The following is a 19811-nucleotide window of genomic DNA, read 5'->3' on the forward strand; positions in this document are numbered from 1 at the left end:
TCATTCTCTTCTTTATAGCGCCTGGAGCAGTGGCCGTGCAGTCCTATCACTGGTGCTGTGCTGCAGGGAGCTGATATTAACTTGCACCGTCTCTCTCTCTCTTTTTTTTTTTTTTTTTTTAAATATACTTGTGCCCTGTGTTGGCTGGGATTGGCTCCAGCAGACCCCCGTGACCCTGTGTTCGGATTCAGCGGGTTGGAAAATGGATGGATGGATGGATATATAATAACATAATACATTTTAAGGAGAACAGACCATTCAATTCCTCAACTTTGTTAGCTTAACTAATTGGTAGGCTGGCCAAATGTCTGAAGCAGATGTTTAAGAACCACTAGAGCCACTGTGACTTAGAAGTTTTTTCACATTCCCATGACCCTTTCTGTAAATATATATATATTTTTTTTCCATCACAGATGCACTTCCACAGAAGTCCTTATCACCACTCCATGTGGAATAACCAAGCCTAATAAGCTCCCAGACCTGCGGCATTGGGGTCAAAGATGTCACACATCCAATTCTGCTAGGGCTCTGCAGTTGCATATTACAGAATCGGACCAAGTGTTTTACTGAACCCCAGAAACAGCCTTTGTACACTTTGACTCCGAAGGGAAGATGTCTGCAAACTTGTATTCACCGGAATGGGAATGCTTCTGTTCGAATATGTGTTGGTCTATCAATCATACTGTGCTTTTTCAGTTCGATCTTTTGCTGCCTTCATCTTTTTTTTTTTTTTATATATAAATAATCTCTCATTAGGACTGATGCAGGCAGACTAAAATAGCTTTCTTTCCTCTTACTATGCAAACTTTTACTTCTTACTTGAGTGGGATTTTTTTTTTTTTTTTTTTTTTGCTTTGGACGAGAATCAGGATTTTTTTTTTCTTGTTCCTTTTTCTCAATGTTTTTTTCCCTTTGACAAAAGCCCCTTTCTGTCATTTAATTTTTTATTGTCTTAGCACATTCATTTTCAAGCACTTGTAAGCCCTTTTAATTTAAGCAGACAACCCGATTGCTTTTATTACACCACTTCCTTGGAGAGGCTGCCATGAATGTTTTTAAGGCTACTTTCCTGATGCTGTTCATCATCCTTCAAGTTGTTCCTTTACTGTCTTCTAGAGGAGATTCCTTGCCACAGAGAGTTCTGGGAAGAGAGTTTCTGGATCAACATTTTCAAGGAAAAGGCTCCAACCTTCTATCTGCACAGAAAAAGGACAAATGTCTGTCTTCTTCAATGGAAGAACGTCGTGGGCAGCTTTTTGCAGACCTTCGCCATTTCTGGCTAAAAGAAGAGCAAGGGAATCCATTGCAGTTTGGCTCCTGCCAAGGAGATCAGGCAGCCCTTCTGTCAACCCTGCCATATCTCTTGCATGAGGATGGTAGCCTGCTGACTGAGCAGCTTATGAAAGGTAATAATGCCAGGGTGATATAATGTACAGTAAATGTGGTGTGGGGTTCAAACATTTATTCTCTCACTCGGGTTTAGAATAATGTTCTCTGAAAACAATGCTTTAGGAAAATGTACATGGGAAAGCCTGACAACCACTAGTATGTCAATAGTTGTGAAGGCACGTGTCCAGTGTAAAAGTGTTAAAACTATGCTTGACGTTTCCATATTATTTGTTACTAAATAGGCAACTGGTTTACATCTGCCCTGATATTCCCTTGACCAGGTGGGTGTCTTTTTAAAGCTCCTCCACTCATATCTTGAACCTTATTGATTTTTTTTTTAAAAATGTTTTTTGGTAGTGCAACAACATGGGCTGGAGATTCATCTCCGGTTTAGGAAGACCCCAGCCATCCAGAATGCGCTCACTTCTCTACTTATCTTCTACCTCCCTGGCACAGCCTTCAATGAAGGGGAGACCCTGAACCTCTCTTTTACGAGCAGCACCTCATCCCAGGATCGGCAGGTCAGTGAAGCAGGTTTCTGCTGTTCATTAGCATGTGTTCAGTTGGATTTCCTTTGAGGATTCATGACACTTCTCTTGGTTGTCAGGTAGCATGCATTTCCATGGAGACCCAGTATCTCATTGTGAATGCCGAGCAGCTCTTGAGAAATCAAAAGCAGGCAGAGATCCTTCTCATGGCCTCCCTACGGAGTTCTGACAGCACGTACGGTGAGCTCGCCTTCTCTACACTGATTAAAAATCTGATGGTCAACTTTTCCTGCATTGACTTGATTCTAAATATGAATCCATACATGTATAGTATGAAAACAACAAACACAAAACAGTGTGGAAATCAAGCATCACACAATGTAAATAAGTAGCCATTGTATTTGTTTCTACAGACAATAGAAGTAGAAAGTATTCACCCCTACAGTTTGCTGTGATGCTTGGTCAAATGTGGTTTTTCTTTAAGGTTAAAGGGGCTAGCATTTGACAGTGGTCCACCAACATCTACTAACTTTGGAGTGGATGATTCATTAAGAGAGCAATGGACACAATATCAATCTTTGTGTTCCTGATGAATTAATCAAAGTTTACTTTCACACTGGTGCACTGCAGAGTGAACAGACTGCGCCAATTAAAAGTATTCATCCCTTGGAAGTTTTCAAATTTTATTCAGAAAAACGTTGAATCGCAGTGGATTAAATTTAGCCTCTTTAAATGCTCAAAGACAATTTAATGTCAAAGTGAAAATAGCTGCAGAGTAGTCCAACTTACCAATATAAAACACAAAATAGTTGATCACGGAAGTATTCACTCTTTACATCAGTATTTAATAGATGCACCTTTGGCAGCCATGTCAGCCTTGGGTTGGTGTGCACAGGCCTCTCTCTTATCAGTTTTGCACACCTGAATGCTGCACTTTCTCCCTGTTCTCCTTTGAAAAACTGCTCAAGCTGTGTCAGGTGTCATGGGGATTGTGAGTGAAGAGCTTTTTTTCGAGTTCAGCTGCAAGTTCTCAATTGGACTGGGATGCGGATTGTGACTTGGCCAATCCCGGACATTCCGATTGGTTGTTTTTGAAGCCATTCCTGTGTTGCTTGGGGTTGTTGTCTTGCTGGAAAGCAGATCTTCCAAGGCTCAGGTGTCTTGAAGACCACATCAGGTTTTCCACCATGGATTTCTGCCTATTTTGGTGCTTTCCTTTTAAACTCTCAATTCTTCCAGGGCCGGCTGCAGTGGAGCATCACCACAGCACGATGCTGCCACCACCACGCTTCACGCTTTGTAAACATTTGTGCAGCCGAAACTGATCCTTGCTTAATAAGTGTAAAAATACTATTTTAGCGTTTAGACCTGTTAGGTGAGAAAATACTTTTTTTTTTCCTCTTTAGTTCATGATTTAGTCCTTTAACATTCCAGCTCACAAAGTTAACTGTCCAGTCTTTGAGACATTGCTTCTGAACTTTTGTTGTCATTTAGTAGTCTTAACTGAAAATAAGACAGCTTTGACCTTAATTTCCAATTTTCCCAGGAGTTACTGCCATGAAGCCTATTGTTACGTTGGCACTTATAATTATAAGGATTAAAAGGATAGATTGGAGAAAGAGAGCAAGCTCTCTCTAATCACCCACCCTCCCTTCACAAAGTCCCAGTCTTCTCGCATACCTAGAGACCAAGCACGTCCTAAACAAAACAAGCCCCCCAGCAAGGAATACAATTGAGATATCTATTGCCAATACAGTCCAATTACTATTAGCATTAAATCAACAATCTTGAGATAGTAAACCCAGAGAATTATGTTAAAAAGTGGCCCTGGATAAGCATAGAAAACCCTAATGCAATAATAACAATCACAATAAACCAAGGGGGTGGGATGGTGTGTTTTGGATAATGCGCCATGTTCTAACTTACTGTTTAGTTTGTTGGCCAGAAATCTGAATTGAGGTCTCCTCAGACTGTAGAACTTTCCACTGGCTGACTTCAGAGTCTCCCATGTGCCTTGCTGCAGTCTCTCCAATGTCACCCTCTGTAACCTGTCACTCCTTTAGTGTTCTCAGTGGTCTCCCTCTCTAGTTTTTGCACACTCACTCACCTTTTGTTAACAGTCGGCTTTAGGCAGATTTGTACACTTTCCTTTTCTTAACTGGACTTCAAGGGACATTCGATGACTTGGGTACATTTTGTCTCCATTCATTGTCTTGTGCTTTTTGGCCCGTTTTTCATGGATTGTTCTTTTTGTCTTCATAGTGTAGGTTAGCCCACAAGTTGGCCCTTCCACATACAGTTACATTTGTGCTGCAATCAATGGAAACACCAGACAGGTAATCTCAATTCAAGTAATTCTGTGACTTCTGAAACCAATTGGCTGCAGCAGTGATGACTGTGGAGGGTGGGCAGCATCATAGGCCCCCTGACAAAGTAGTGCGCTGGGACCCTTGTTTTGACAGCAAAACAGTAACATACATAGGCATCAGAAACATTGTGGGCCCCTTGCCAGTGCCTGTTGTGCCCATACTTTATACCATTGTCGGGCAAACGGTGCGTGCCATGGAATTTTCTAGGGGCGCTGTGAAAACCTTTGTAAAATATTTAAAATTTCTAGTGTTTTTGAACTTTTGGTTGATTAAAAAGATAATGTTTTTTAAAAAAAAAATGATGTTGGAAAAACCGATCACATCACACTTACGGAAATGAAGTCTAAGAAACGCGAGAGACTTCAAATGATCGACGAGGAAATGCGCGTCTGTCTTTCGAAAATTGATCCTCGCATCAATCTCATATGTGCTGAAAAACAATCTCAATGTTCACATTAATTAAATGTAAGATTTATCCTTTGATTCCTTTATTAATAAAATGTCTTTCAAACTTGTAAAATTAACTGTTTTTATTGGCGATTGTCCATAGATTGTGTCGTCGTGACATGGGCAGTCCCTCAGGTGCGCCGCGAAAGAAAATTTTTGGACTTAGTGCGCCGCAACTCGAAAAAGGTTGCCTTTCATTGCTTTATACCATGACCATCTTAATATTTATGCAAGCCAATTATTTTTTTATTTTAGATTTGTGATTCCGTTGGATCACTTTGCAGAAATCAGTGGGCACTTTTGATTAGTGTTAAAAAAGCCAAATTAAATCCACTGTGATTTAATGCTTTATAACAAAAAAAAATGTAAAATCCTCCAAGGGAGTGTGTGCTTCAGTACATGTACAGTAATAAGGTTGGGTGGTCGCTTTGCTAGGTTAGTCTTTCAGAAGAGTTCTGCTTATCACATCTCCATTTACATGAATTGTTTCTCATCTGGATGTCTTCAGGATCTAATTTGTACAGAACAGTGTCACAGATGGCTGGGATCCTTACCTGGACAGGATACCTCTTTGTTGGAAGGATCGGTGGGAGCAAGCCTGGTCAGAGCGTTACCTCCCCCGGCAGCCCCCATGGGTTGCAGTGGTGACTCCGGCTCCCACAGGGCTTTATGGGAGATGGAGTTGTCTACAGCCCTGTTGGGATCCAGAGGTGCTGCCAGGGGGGCACTGCAGCTGTTCCTGAGCCTGTGTGTGCGGTTCTTCTGCCGCACTCGGACGTGGGGCGACAAGGACTTGAAGCACTTCCAGGGTGCCTTATATAAGGGGCCAGCGGACAGTATTTGGTGAGCCAGATTTGGGAGGAGTAGAGGAGGAAAAGAATAAAAGAAGGAAAGAGTTTTATGTTGTGCCTGTGGGAAACAGGGAAGGTGTTTCCCATGAGGCGAAAAACAATAAAAACATTTGTGTTTTTAGCAGTGTGCCTCCTGTGTCTGTCTGTGTTGGGTTGGGTGGCTGCTACTCCCCCTAATGGTTCTGTCTCAACAGTAAAAAAAGAAATCTGTAGATATGCAAATTTGATTATCTGTATGTGGATTTTACACCGTAGTCTGTGTTCAGCATTAAGTTTGGGCTGGGTAGTGTTTTGATTTAATTTGTGTACTGTACGCTTCGCTTATAAGTGAGTGGCAGTGCCCTTTCTAAGAATGTACTTCCATGGATTTAATTCTATGCCATGGTACATTGAAGCACATGCAGGTCTGGTGTCCTGTTAAGAAGTAACTTCATATTGGTGCTTACACCTTTTTGCCTGCTGGCTTAACTTGCTGTCCTCCATACCTGACAGACTAAAGGGTTGAAGTTGGAAGTAGCACTCGCCCTTTCAGTACAATGTTTGATCACTTACTGAACGTGTCTGTGACCCAAGTACATAGTAATATGATACGTCCTACAGCACGTGTTTTCTCAAGTTAAGTACTTTCCAGCTATACTTTTCTAACTCTTCCTTTCAACGTTATTAGGCTCTCCTCTTTCACTTCCTGATCTCCAAAAACGACTCATCTGGTTAGACGAGTGTAACAACACCGTGAATCCAGAGCTGCTGCTGCTCCTGCCGAATGAACTCAAGGCCACTTCCTCGTCTTTGGTCGATGACAGGTGCGGTCCTATGTGCTTTCTGTCTTTTCTGTGATCATTTTTTCTCAATGTTGTTTTACATTTTGGAACAAGATGAGTGTAAAATCCTTGCTAGGACTTCCATTTGCATATACAGTGCATCCGGAAAGTATTCACAGCGCATCACTCTTTCCACATTTTGTTATGTTACAGCCTTATTCCAAAATGGATTAAATTCATTTTTTTCCTCAGAATTCTACACACAACACCTCATCATGACAACATGAAAAAAGTTTACTTGTGATTTTTGCAAATTTATTAAAAATAAAAACATTGAGAAATCACATGTACAGTACATAAGTATTCAGAGCCTTTGCCATGAAGCTCCAAATTGAGCTCAGGTGCATCCTGTTTCCCCTGATCATCCTTGAGATGTTTAATTGGAGTCCACCTGTGGTAAATTCAGTTGATTGGACATGATTTGAAAAGGCACACACCTGTCTATAGAAGGTCCCACAGTTGACAGTTCATGTCAGAGCACAAACCAAGCATGAAGTCAAAGGAATTGTCTGTAGACCACCGAGACAGGATTGTCTCAAGGCACAAACACAGGGAAGGTTACAGCAAAAATTCTGCTGCTTTGAAGGTCCCAATGAGCACAGTGGCCTCCATCATCCGTAAGTGGAAGAAGTTCGAAACCACCAGGACTCTTCCTAGAGCTGGCCGGCCATCTAAACTGAGCAATCGGGGGAGAAGGGCCTTAGTCAGGGAGGTGACCAAGAACCCGATGGTCACTCTGTCAGAGGTCCTCTGTGGAGAGAGGAGAACCTTCCAGAAGGACAACCATCTCTGCAGCAATCCACCCTTCAGGCCTGTATGGTAGAGTGGCCAGACAGAAGCCACTCCTTAGTAAAAGGCACATGGCAGCCCACCTGGAGTTTCCCAAAAGGCACCTGAAGGACTCTCAGACCATGAGAAACAAAATTCTCTGGTCTGATGAGACAAAGATTGAACTCTTTGGTGTGAATGCCAGGCGTCACGTTTGGAGAAAACCAGAGACTGTTCATCACCAGGCCAATACCATCCCTACAGTGAAGCATGGTGGTGGCAGCATCATGCTGTGGAGATGTTTTTCAGCGGCAAGAACTGGGAGACTAGTCAGGATAAAGGGAAAGATGACTGCAGCAATTTACAGAGACATCCTGGATGAAAACCTGCTCCAGAGCGCTCTTGACCTCAGATTGGGGCGACGGTTCATCTTTTAGCAGGACAACAACCCTAAGCACACAGCCAAGATATCAAAGGAGTGGCTTCAGGTCAACTCTGTGAATGTCCTTGAGTGGCCCAGCCAGAGCCCAGACTTGAATCCGATTGAACATCTCTGGAGAGATCTTAAAATGGCTGTGCACAGACGCTTCCCATCCAACCTGATGGAGCTTGAGAGGTGCTGCAAAGAGGAATGGGCGAAACTGGCCAAGGATAGGTGTGCCAAGCTTGTGGCATCATATTCAAAAAGACTTGAGGCTGTAATTGCTGCCAAAGGTGAATCGACAAAGTATTGAGCAAAGGCTGTGAATACTTATGGACATGGGATTTCTCAGTTTTTTTATTTTTAATAAATTTGTAAAAACCTCAAGTAAACTTTTTTCACGTTGTCATTATGGGGTGTTGTGTGTAGAATTTTGAGGAAAAAAATGAATTTAATCCATTTTGGAATAAGGCTGTAACATAACAAAATGTGGAAAAAGTGATGCGCTGTGAATACTTTCCGGATGCACTGTACGCATATTTACTTAAACATTTGATTAGTCGCGGAAAATGTGCTATATAAATAAATGATGTTGTTGTTGGATAATATTTTATAATTTTTCTCATCTATGTGCCCTTTAGCTGCTTCCTACTTGCACGTGTATATAGATAGATAGATAGAGATATATACTTTATATAAAGAGAGAGAGAATAATCAAACACACTTTTTTTTTTTATTTAAAGATGTTTTTGTAGTGAATGCTATCCCATTTAATTACTGTTTGGTTTTTTTGTTACTTTTTTTATTTTATGATCTTTCCTGGTGTATAATATCTAGAGCTGCCTTTATACTGTATAATTCTGTTTTAGGGAGGATTTCCTTTACATTTTTTTCCATTTATAGTAGTAGAACTCCTTCTGTTTAATGCTGCCTAGTGCATGAGGAACAGCTTCATTTACTTTGTTTTGTTTTGTGTGAATTTTCTTTCTTTCTCAGCTTTATTTGTTGTAAATTCACCATATCTCCACGATAAAAGTGTTAGGTTAATTGGTAATTTGGAATTAGCCCTGTGAAAGTCTCTGAGGGAGTGGAAGCTGCCTGTCCCATGCAAGGTTAATTCATGCCTTGCATCTGATGTTGACAGGATAGAACCTGGGAGAACTGGATTGGGTAGGTTTGTTAATGTTATGTTTAATTTGGCATTTGATTTTCATTTAGCCAAAATAGCTGGTGTGAACGCTGGCCCGGACACACACAGACGGACAACATAGTTCCACCCAATACACGGTTATTTTCACAATATTTACAGTTCAGTGCACTCACAAACCCCAGTGCCTCCAGCACCGATTCCCCCAATGTCCAAGCCACACAGTCCTGTGCCTCTCTTTCTCCTGGCCGCCTCCAGTCCTCACTCCAACTCCGTCCTCTTCCACTCGACTTCTGCCAATGACTGGAGGGAGGCGGCCCCTTTTATAGGAACCCGGATGGGCTCCAGCTGCTTCCCGGCAATCTCCCGCGGACACACCCCCGTGTGGCAGAAGTGCCGGCTGCACACCCGGAAGCCGTCCAGGTGTCCCCTGTCGTCTTCCCGGGATAATCAGGCACTGGGGCGCCGCCTGGCGGTGGCCATGGGTCCCTACAGGGCTGGGCTTCTAAGCCCTTTACCCGAGGCCCCCAACATAACCAGGACGGACGCCCTCTCACAGTCTGGAGGAGGCACAAGCCCTCCTCTGGTCCTCCTGGGCGTCCCGGCCGGGGACCACACTGGGTAGAGTTGATGAGAAATTCCACCTCTACTTAGTCTATTGCGTCTGAAATGGTCACATTGCCTAAACCTTTTATGTGTTCTGATATACGAGGTGAGTCAAGCTAAAGTTAGAAAATGGGATTTATCAGAAAATGGAACGAACCTTCACAAAACTGATGCTGTCATTTCTCAATATTGTCTCCACCCTTCTCAATACCCTTGCACCACCTTCCTGGATTCCAGCAGAATAAAAGGTTTTGTCTTGTTCACCACCACTCGTGCTCCCGAGTTATTGTTGAACACTATGTGCAGAGGGGTACTACAGTCACTAGTGCAGGTTACTGTGACTTGCTATTCGAGTTGAGCAGCGAGGACTGCAGATTTAAGGAATCCTTTTACTGCAATACAATGACACACGCGCTGCTAAGAACACCAAGGCTTGTCTGGAGAAACTGAAGTCTGAGGTATTGCCACATCCTCCTTTATTCATCTGATTTGGCACTGTGTGATTTCCATCTTTTTGGACCGCCAAATAAAAAACCATCTAGGTTGTCATCGATTCGAGACAGATGACGATGTGAAGTGAAGTGGTGTCCGAGTGGTTATGAGGAGGAGACTAAACCTTTTATTCTGCTGGAATCCAGGCAGGTGTTGCCAGTGCATTTGAAGGGTGGAGATGACATTGAGAAATGACATGATGAGTTTTGTGAAGGTTCATTACATTTTCTGATAAATCCCATTTTCACTTTACTTTGACTCCCCCTTGTACATTGTATTGTATTTTATAGTATGTTTTGAAATGTTCATCACTTGCTTCATTCATCAAGATGCTTTGGGTTTTAATTTGTGTCATAAGCTCTGAACCTCTGGCTTCCTCTACTTTCAGTAGTAATTCCTCTCCCCTGGGAAAGAATTGTAGCTTCTTAGAAGAGCTAAAGAACTTCTTAAACTCAGTGGTGATTTCTGGAGACCTTAGTGAAGAGGGTCAACCCGTTATCATCCCTTCTAAAACCCAGCTGCACTGGGATGTGGCCCAGCTAAAGACAGGAAGACATTTCTATCTGAACATCTCCTCCTCTCCCGCTGAACTACATCTCCTTCTGAATTCCAACTCCCCTACTCTCTTCAGTTTCTCACCACGCACAGTGGACCACAGTGCAGAGCTGCACTTGAACAGGCACCTTTTAGGCCAACTGAATAGAAAATTAGCTGCCACCTTAGCTGCAGTATCTGAACACCCAGAGCTACAGAAGCATGATGCTCTTCCCAAGCTGCGAAGACTTCTGCAGTATTGCCTTTATCCCAGAATGCTTTGGGAAGGCATGGAGCAGGTCAGCACAGGTACGTCCAGCTTTCCAGAGATACTAAAGACACTGGGTGGTGCATGAAAAAGTAGCTGGCAAATCATGGTGTACATGCTGACATGACCTCTTGTGACATATCTGTCTGTCAAACATGTCCTACGAGGACTTTTTACCAAATGATCCACAGAGTTGGTGACCACCTCTGGAGTAATGATGGATGGGTTTCTTGGTATTGGCGCATTGCCCTCAAAGCTAATAGTTGCCAGTTTTTCACATGTGTTTCATAGTCATTTACATGTCAGCTTGAAAGATCTTGTACAAACACTCGGCTCCATAATTGAAATGCACTGTTTCAATGAATACAACATGTCTTGTCTGTAGCATGTGCACAGAAATTGTAACATACTCAATAAAACGCTAGCTTCACTTGAGTATGTTTGCTGCTACTAAAACCACGATGGGCCTCCTAACCATGAGCGGGGCTACTTTTTCACGTGCCACCCTGTTCAAATGTATTTGTGGACAAAAATACAATCATATTGCAAACAAACACAAATTAAAGGAATACTCTACCAAAAAAATTATTTATTTTTGTATTTTAGTTACTCCATGTGGTTTGTAGTAATTGCCAAGGAAAAATTTGTAATCTTTTGACAGAAAATGAAATAACAAACATTCTGATAGAATGGATGTCTATGGAGGCAAATGCTGAACCACAATAAATGATATAAAAATGTGCACAAAAAAATCTTGCATTACTTGTGTTGCCTAATCTACGCATGAACTCATCTACTCGTTTGCTCACAACGAGCAAAATGTATCATATATACTCGTATATAAGTCAGGTCTTGAAACCCAAAAAATCAATCATAAAATCAGACCCCGACTTATATGCCCATTCAAAAATACAACACTTATTTTTTTTATTTTTTTACATCTTTTCGCTTCCTGCAATTTCACACCAGTTTCTCAAACACATCGAATTTTTTTGCAACAGCACAGTTACCAATTTCTTTCGCCACTTCAACAACTTTTAATTTAAAACCAGCTTCGTATTTTCTTCTAATCGAACATTCCATCGTAGATAAGGGATGCTCTTAAGATAAAGGTGTATGAGATACACAAAACAGTGCAAATGTCGCTTCGGAATAGTTTGGCTATTACCGTGTAGTCACAAAGGCACAAGGCATAGAGGAAAAAAAAGGCAGTGTGCTCCATACTTAATCTCTCAGGTATGCAAGTGTATTAGGGCCACGGAGAAGGAAAAAAAAAAATACAGACACAGTGAAGAAAAAAAAGTATATGTCGAGAATAAAATCAAGGAGAGGAAGAGAGGAAGTTAGTTTAAGAAGCATGTACCAAGTAACATGGGTCAGGGAACACTTAACACAAAGCATTTAATGTGCTGCGTTACTTATGACGGGGTTTGAGAAAATCTAGTAAATTAAACATTGATTTTAAAATGACGTTTACGACGTTCTACTTTAATGACAAACTACGAGAATAAAGTCGACATGTTGACTTTAATCTCAGCTAGCTTTGAGATTAAAGTGAAAATATCGAGAATATTGTCAACATTTCGACTTTATTCTTGTAATAAGCATTGAGATTAAAGTGGAAATTGACTTTATTCTCAACACACACACTTTTTTTTTTCCTTCCCTGTGTCTTTTTTTTTTTTTCTCCGCGGCCCTAATACGCTTCTGTACTCAGGTGGGCGTTAGCATATCATAATCTCCTGGACCAATAGCTTGAGTTTTTTGCATTCGACTTATATGACCGACATTATAAAATACCGGAAAATATATGGTAAAATCAAGCCCCAATTTATCCACGGGAGAACTTAAATGTGAGTATATACAGTAAACATTTTTTGCTAAATTATGGCTAAAAAATTACTTCCGGAAAATCTGAGCTGTGCATGCAGAGGAATATTTGTTCACATGAGAATGAGCTTTTGAATTGAAGACCCTCCTCTTCTCCTCATTCATTGGTCAAGAGTCCTGTCTTCAATTCAAAAACTCATTCCCATGTGAACAAGTGTAAATGACTTGACATGTGGAGTATACCACATGTGTAATGTGAGATGTTTTCATTGGGCATTTTTAGTGGTTGCTGTGGTCCAGCATTGGTCTCTTAAATGCTTATTATACCAGAAAGTTTGTGTTCTTCAAAATTTTTCTCAACCATCATTACTTTGGAAGGTTATTTGTGGAAAACGTAACTGCAATCCATTGTGTTAACTACATTGAAATACAATACATATGCAAGTGTGCTATTTAATTTTGGCACAGTTTTATTGTGTCATAATTGAAAACATGCTAACCAAATTGTTTCTCACTACGGTACACAATGTTCTTGTTAGTTTAAAATGCAATACAAAAGCATACTTATTGCGTTTTAATTCCTGTCTACAGATAGCACGTCATAACTAAAAGGAAAGCAGATGTATTGCATTTCACTTTGCGGTAGCTCCGCACGCAGGGTCGGCACCACCATTAAGGTGAATTAGGCATTCGTCTGGGGTGCAGATCATAATGGTGGGAACACCCAGCTGCACAAGTTAGCTACCAAGCAGTCGGTTGACATGCTAATAAGCTTGGCTATGGCATAAAATAACCTAAAACTGCACTGTCCACATGTATTGCATTTCGATTTGAGACCACAGTAAAAGTTCCAAAACTAAAAGTAATCAATTGACCAATCAGCATCAAAAGGTGGGATGAGGGGTCTCAACTGATATAAAAATTGCACGCCATAGTGAAAAACCATCAATCGTTTGGTTGTTATGTGTTTAATTATGAAAAAAAATTAAAAAGCCAACTAGCAAATGTATTGTATTTCATATTTAACACGTTTGATTGCCTTTAATGTTTTGCTCAAATAATCTTCCGTACGCTGCATGTATTAAGTAACATATAAAAAATATGCTATATATGGATACATTCATTATTTTCTTGTGTCGAAGTTATTCACAAACATGTTTATGATGTGCATTTGCCATGCGAAACTCTTCTAAAGTTGAGCATTTTCTGCCTATATGTAGCCTGAAAAGGTGTTTAATAATGGAAGCCACAGGGCATGGGACATCACTGGAAATCAAGTCTAAAAACTTACGCTGAAGCAGCAAAAGTTAAACTATAAGAATACATGCCTTCCATGATTCTGATGCATGTTTGTGATACCAAAATGGAACTAGAAATAATCATTTTATCGCATATTCTGCTACAGTATTTCTCGAGGTACGGCTGTGTTTTGTGTGTGTTTGTATGATAGCAATGACCTCCCTGGGTGGAGTTCTCGCATAAATATGGAAGTAAACCAACATACTGTACCACCAAGCATGTGGCAGGACCAGTTTAGTGTGATTCAGAGATCATTGAGGAGGGAGACGAGCAGCGCAGACGTAGCTTGCACAGCTGGTCTTTTAAAATTGCTGACTCTCATAATATTGGTGTGTTTTGCTCAAAATGACATGTATAATTTATTTAACAATGTTTGTATAATCTTGAGATACTCTTCACTGCTCTAGCTGTCTTGGCTTGAAAAATGGCCGTATCTGGTAGGTTTTTAAGTTTTTGTTTTCTGTTGGTGCTCCATGGCTTCAATTATAAAACTCTATGGACAGCTATGTGTTTTTTAAAATGTACAGATAATGCTTAACTCCAAAAGACACTTTTACATTCCAAATACATATAAACCATGTTTGGGAAGAAATAACTTCAGCTTGAAAAATCGGGAGTGGTCTCCCCTCGGCTTTCTCGTATACTCAGATATGGGGGATGGATATTTGAGGAGTAAACTGCAAGACAAGGATTATGTTGTTATATTATGTACATTAAAAACCCATCAACAACAAATCAAATTAATAATATATTGAACAATTATTATAAAAGTATGAATAAATCAGTCTCTGCCGCTGCATGAATAAAAGATAAAGTACCACTTCCAGTTAGCGGGAATAACCCAAAAGCTGATAGCAATCTACGTTTTGTGCCTAATCTTGTATGCAAAATTTGGTTGACCCAAGTGAGAGCGTACTCAAGTTATTGGGCTTAAATACACACACACACACAATTCCAAAAATTTGTGGACTCGGGGAGGTCTAAAATGTCAAAATTCATCAAAATCTTGAAATCGAATTTTTGGATAATTACAATACGTTTCCTATACTTGTATACGAGAAAGTAAAAACACTGACCTTAAGTTGACTTGATGTTAAAAATAAGCATCAGATTCTTTGGAAACCTAGAAATGTTATCGTTCTCTTTTTTCTCAATCACTTGTCTTATAGATGTGCCATTTTTTCAGCAGCAGCACAACATGCTGAAGCGGCAGTACCATGCCTTGCTCCTGCTCAAAGCCCTGCAGACGGTGTTGGACTTTTGGGGACGACAGACGAGACGCCTGTCTCGCCAAGACCGCAGCCAAGGCAGGAAAGGGCCGTGCATGTTGCATCCACTCACTGTACAGCTGAATGAATATCCTCATATTCTTTATCCACAGGAACTGGCGATTGACAACTGCCAGGGCCACTGTGGCTTTCCCCAGTCCACAAGCACTGACTTGACCAATAATCACGTGGTTCTGCTCATAAAGCAGCATGAGAAGGGGCCTGGTTTGGCGCGTCCCCCCTGCTGTGTGCCAGTGCAGTACAAGTCTGCGTATGTGGCAGAGATTGATGAGTATGGTACTAAAGTGTCATACAAACCTGACATGATTGCAGAGAAATGTGGCTGTAGGTAAAATACCAAAAAAAAAAGAAAAATCTATCAAATCTGCTTTATGATCTTTTTTTTTGGTTTCTTGACAAGCTTGTGCACATGTGACCCTTCAACCCCTTGAACTTGTAAAGTGTTTTAGTTTTGCCTCTTAAGCAGCATTAGTGCAGTGGCTCAAGTGCTCGCTTCAGCCATTGGAGGTGCAGTGAATGTTCTGTCCCATGTACTTGCAGTTGGAAATATTCAGCCCTGTCACCTCAACAGACATTAGAGTGATGTGAATCGAATAAAGTATACAAGAAAACACATCTTTAAACACCATTCATGTCTTTGGTGACTTCCTAGGAAGTCAGTAGACGGATTGGGAGACTGGGGGGGGGGTCATGAGGTCATTGGAAAAGGGGTGTGTGGCGTTCCTGATATCATAAGGACAAAGGTCCAAGTCTTTAGAGTCCTGGTGATTCCTGTCTTGCTATATGGTTGTGAGACATGGACGCAATCCAGTGACCCGAGATGAAGCCTGGACTCCTTTTGGTACTGTGTCTCTCCAGAAAATCCTTGCGTACCATTGGTTTAAATGTGTGTCGAATGAGCGGTTGCTCATGGAGTCCCGAATGAGGCACATTACCTGCATTGTGAGGGAGCGTCAGTTACGGCACTACGGCCATGTGGCGCGTTTCCCCAATGAATCCTCATTGTTGGGGACCCGAGTGGCTGGACCAGGCCAAGGGGACACCCACGTTAACCCCTGGGTGCGTCAGATAGATGGTCATTTCTGGAGGGGTTACCATAACTGCCTGGGGGGTTTCCAACTGGGATCCTGAGTTGTTTCATCATGTAGTGGGTGCAGCAACTGACTGTACCAGTGCATGCTCCCTACCTTGACTTAAGAGTTATTGCGAGACAGTAAATTGACTTCGCTTTGAGTTCAAATGAAAAATGTCATTCTTTTTACAAATGTGCATTAACACTTTCATTCACCCCATAACTTCAGTACTTTGTGGAACATCCTTTAGTCTTTAGAAATTCTAATTAGCTAAAAAGCTCCTTGCACATCACTATTGGAATCTTTGCCCATTTCTTATGTGTTTGATGGCTTCCATGTTTTGCAACTGCCTTCTTTACATCCCACCAAAGATATAATCCGTGGACTGAAAAAGCTTTTGGTTGATTTTTGAGGTGTGCTTGAGGTCTTTGTCTTGCTGGACTGTCCAATGATCACCAAGGTTAATTTTCTCAAAAGAAGGCATTTGTGTTCCTCTTTAAAATGACCTAGTATTACTGGGAATCCATGGTGCCAGATAGACGGTCAAGATTGGCAATTTCTGCAGCAGAAAAACATCCCCACATCACCAATGACTCACCTCTGTGCTTGATCTTAGGGATGATAGGGTGTTCTTCTGGTCATAAAGCTTGGCCTTTCTCACCCCAGACATACAGTGTATATATATTGTAAAAGACCAGGGTTGGCTACAGACTGACACTTCATGTGCAATGCAATAATTTCTAATCTCAGATTTCTGTCAAAGCTGCTTTGTTGTAACATTGATTGCAACTCACCTTGAACACATTCATGGATGGAGTTTATTCTTGCATCACAGCTGAAGCAAGTCAAGGAGCAGTCCTGGAGTTCCCAAAGATTTTATTATGTTTTATCACCACTTTAGGACATGTGAATTAGCAGATGGTTTTAAAAACAGCAATGTTATATAGGGGTTAAATAATTGTGACATAGCATAATATCCTGTTACTCAGGAATACTACGTCATCCATTTTCTTTGTTGATATTCTGAATCACTCAACTGATAAAGAAAAGCCAAAGGCAAAATCTAGCTAGTTGTAAAAACTTTAATCTTTAATTTTTTTTTAGGGGGTGTTTGGGTTGATTATTTCTGATTGCAACTGGAACTGCCCAAGAATTTCTACCAATGCTGTCCAAAAGTTGTTAGATATTCTTACATCCATCCATCAGTTTACTGAGCCCACCAAATTCAAGCTTAGGGTTGCAGGGCAGCATTAGGTGCAAGGCAGGAACTGACTTAGAATGAGGCATTAGTATTATTGGTAAATGCAAAAAAAAAAACTATAGAAGGGAAACCTAACAGGATCTAATATACTGGTGCTGGTCATAAAATTAGAATATCATGACAAAGTTGATTTATTTCAGTAATTCCATTCAAAAAGTGAAACTTGTATATTAGATTCATTCATTACACACAGACTGATGCATTTCAAATGTGTACTTCTTTTAATTTTGATGATTCTAACTGACAACTAATGAAAATCCCAAATTCAGTATCTCGGAAAATGAGAATATCAATTAAGAACAATGCAAAAAAAAGGATTTTTAGAAATGTTGGCCAACTGAAAGGTATGAACATGAAAAGTATGAGCATGTACAGCACTCAATATTTAGTTGGGGCTCCTTTGGCCTGGATTACTGCAGCAATGTGGCGTGGCATGGAGTCGATCAGTCTGTGGCACTGCTCAGGTGTTATGAGAGCCCATGTTGCTCTGATAGTGGCCTTCAGCTCTTCTGAATTCTTGGGTCTGGCGTATTGCATCTTCCTCTTCACAATACCCCATAGATTTTCTATGGGGTTTTAAGGTCAGGCGAGTTTGCTGGCCAATCAAGAACAGAGATACCATGGTCCTTAAACCAGGTACTGGTAGTTTTGGCACTTTGTGCAGGTGCCAGGTCCTGTTGGAAAATGAAATCTGCATCTCCATAAAGTTTGTCAGCAGCAGGAAGCATGAAGTGCTCTAAAACTTCCTGGTAGACGGCTGCATTGACCTTGGACCTCAGAAAACACAATGGACCAACACCAGCAGATGACATGGCACCCCAAACCATCACTGACTGTGGAAACTTTACACTGGACCTCAAGCAATGTGGATTCTGTGCCTCTCCTCTCTTCCTCCAGACTCTGGGTCCTTGATTCCCAAAGGAAATGCAAAATTTACTTTCATCAGAGAACATAACTTTGGACCACTCAGCAGCAGTTTTGTCTTTAGCCCAGGCGAGACGCTTCTGACGCTGTCTCTTGTTCGAGTGGCTTGACACAAGGAATGCGACAGCTGAAACCCGTGTCTTGCATACGCCTGTGCGTGGTGGTCCTTGAAGCACTGACTCCAGCTGCAGTCCACTCTTCGTGAATCTCCGCCACAGTTTTGTTTCACAATCCTCTCCAGGGTGCGGTTATCCCTATTGCTTGTACACTTTTTTCTACCACATCTTGTCCTTCCCTTGCCTCTCTATTAATGTGCTTGGACACAGAGCTCTGTAAACAGCCAGCCTCTTTAGCAATGACCTTTTGTGTCTTGCCCTCCTTGTGCAAGGTGTCAATGGTCGTCTTTTGGACAACTGTCAAGTCCGCAGTCTTCCCCAGGATTGTGTAGCCTGCAGAACTCGACTGAGAGACCATTTAAAGGCTTTTGCAGGTGTTTTGAGTTAATTAGCTGATTAGAGTGTGGCACCAGGTGTCTTCAATATTGAACCTTCTCACAATATTTTAATTTTCTGAGATACTGAATTTGGGACTTTCATTAGTTGTCAGTTATAATCATCAAAATTAAAAGAAATAAACGTTTGAAATACATCAGTCTGTGTGTGATGAATGAATGTAATATACAAATAAATCAACTTTGTCATGATATTCTAATTTTATGACCAGCACCTGTAAAAATGGAGATCCTTCGGATTTCAATGTTGATTCAACTAAGCAAGCTCTTCTTTTTGCGAAGCTCTTCAATGAGCTGGAATGGGTCAAACCTGTGCTCATTCACACCTGCAGTGTGCTTTAATAGCCCCGTGGTTTCTAAAATGCCACGTAAACCCTAATTCTGGTTAGAGAAGCGGAATTATTAGAGGGAGATTTCCCTGCAACTAGCCCAGTTATTTGGCCATGTAAACCCTTAACCTTGTTACACTTGTGGATGATGTAGTCTGCGTGTGTCTGTTGCACTCCGGCTATCTGCTCACGTGTTAGCTTTGAACGCTCTTTTAGCAGCCACATGTAGAACTGCTCAAAAGATAAATTTCCTGAGGCAAATGCTCAGGCGATTTGCATTTTTTCTTCTCCTGGTTTGAAAATCTTTCTGAAATTTCAAAATTTATGTTGATGAGCTCATCGTACAGTGCTAAACTCGGCAGCATAATCTTGGGAGATGTGTTGGGGTTAACATTAAAAGTACCTGTGGTATGTACTCTTGATCACTTTTTAAAGTAACAAGTAACCTAGCGCAATACTTATTTTATTGAAGTAAAGATTCCACCATTGTTGTTATCCCAGCAGCACTGGGTGTAAGGCATGAAGCACACATGCCGGTACGATGTTCCTTTGCAGGGCTCAGTCACACAGCCAAGCAGAAAAGAATTTGAGTGTGCAATCCAGTAACAGAAGCCTCTAAACAAAGACATATCCGTTTAGTTCTAATCCAGCTGTTTGCTGCACACAGGGCCGGTGCCACCATTAAGGTGAATTC

The 19811-nt window shown here is 41.2% G+C and overlaps 1 protein-coding gene across 2 annotated transcripts; it reads left to right on the top strand.

The window, feature by feature from the left end:
- The first annotated feature begins 884 nt into the window (after window positions 1-884).
- amh (anti-Mullerian hormone) lies at window positions 885-15635 on the top strand. 2 transcript variants are annotated; one of them, XM_039766902.1, is made up of 6 exons: window positions 885-1406; window positions 1747-1910; window positions 1997-2117; window positions 6212-6347; window positions 10188-10642; window positions 14900-15635. In XM_039766902.1, the coding sequence occupies exons 1-6, from the start codon at window positions 1046-1048 to the stop codon at window positions 15349-15351; spliced, it is 1689 nt and encodes a 562-aa protein (XP_039622836.1). In that variant the 5' UTR covers window positions 885-1045; the 3' UTR covers window positions 15352-15635. The 2 variants fall into 2 exon arrangements, with proteins under 2 accessions (XP_039622836.1, XP_039622837.1); XM_039766903.1 differs by having other exon boundaries at window positions 10191-10642.
- The last annotated feature ends 4176 nt before the right edge of the window (window positions 15636-19811 follow it).

This window comes from Polypterus senegalus, chromosome 10 (genome assembly GCF_016835505.1).
Source record: "Polypterus senegalus isolate Bchr_013 chromosome 10, ASM1683550v1, whole genome shotgun sequence".
Taxonomy (NCBI): domain Eukaryota; kingdom Metazoa; phylum Chordata; class Cladistia; order Polypteriformes; family Polypteridae; genus Polypterus; species Polypterus senegalus.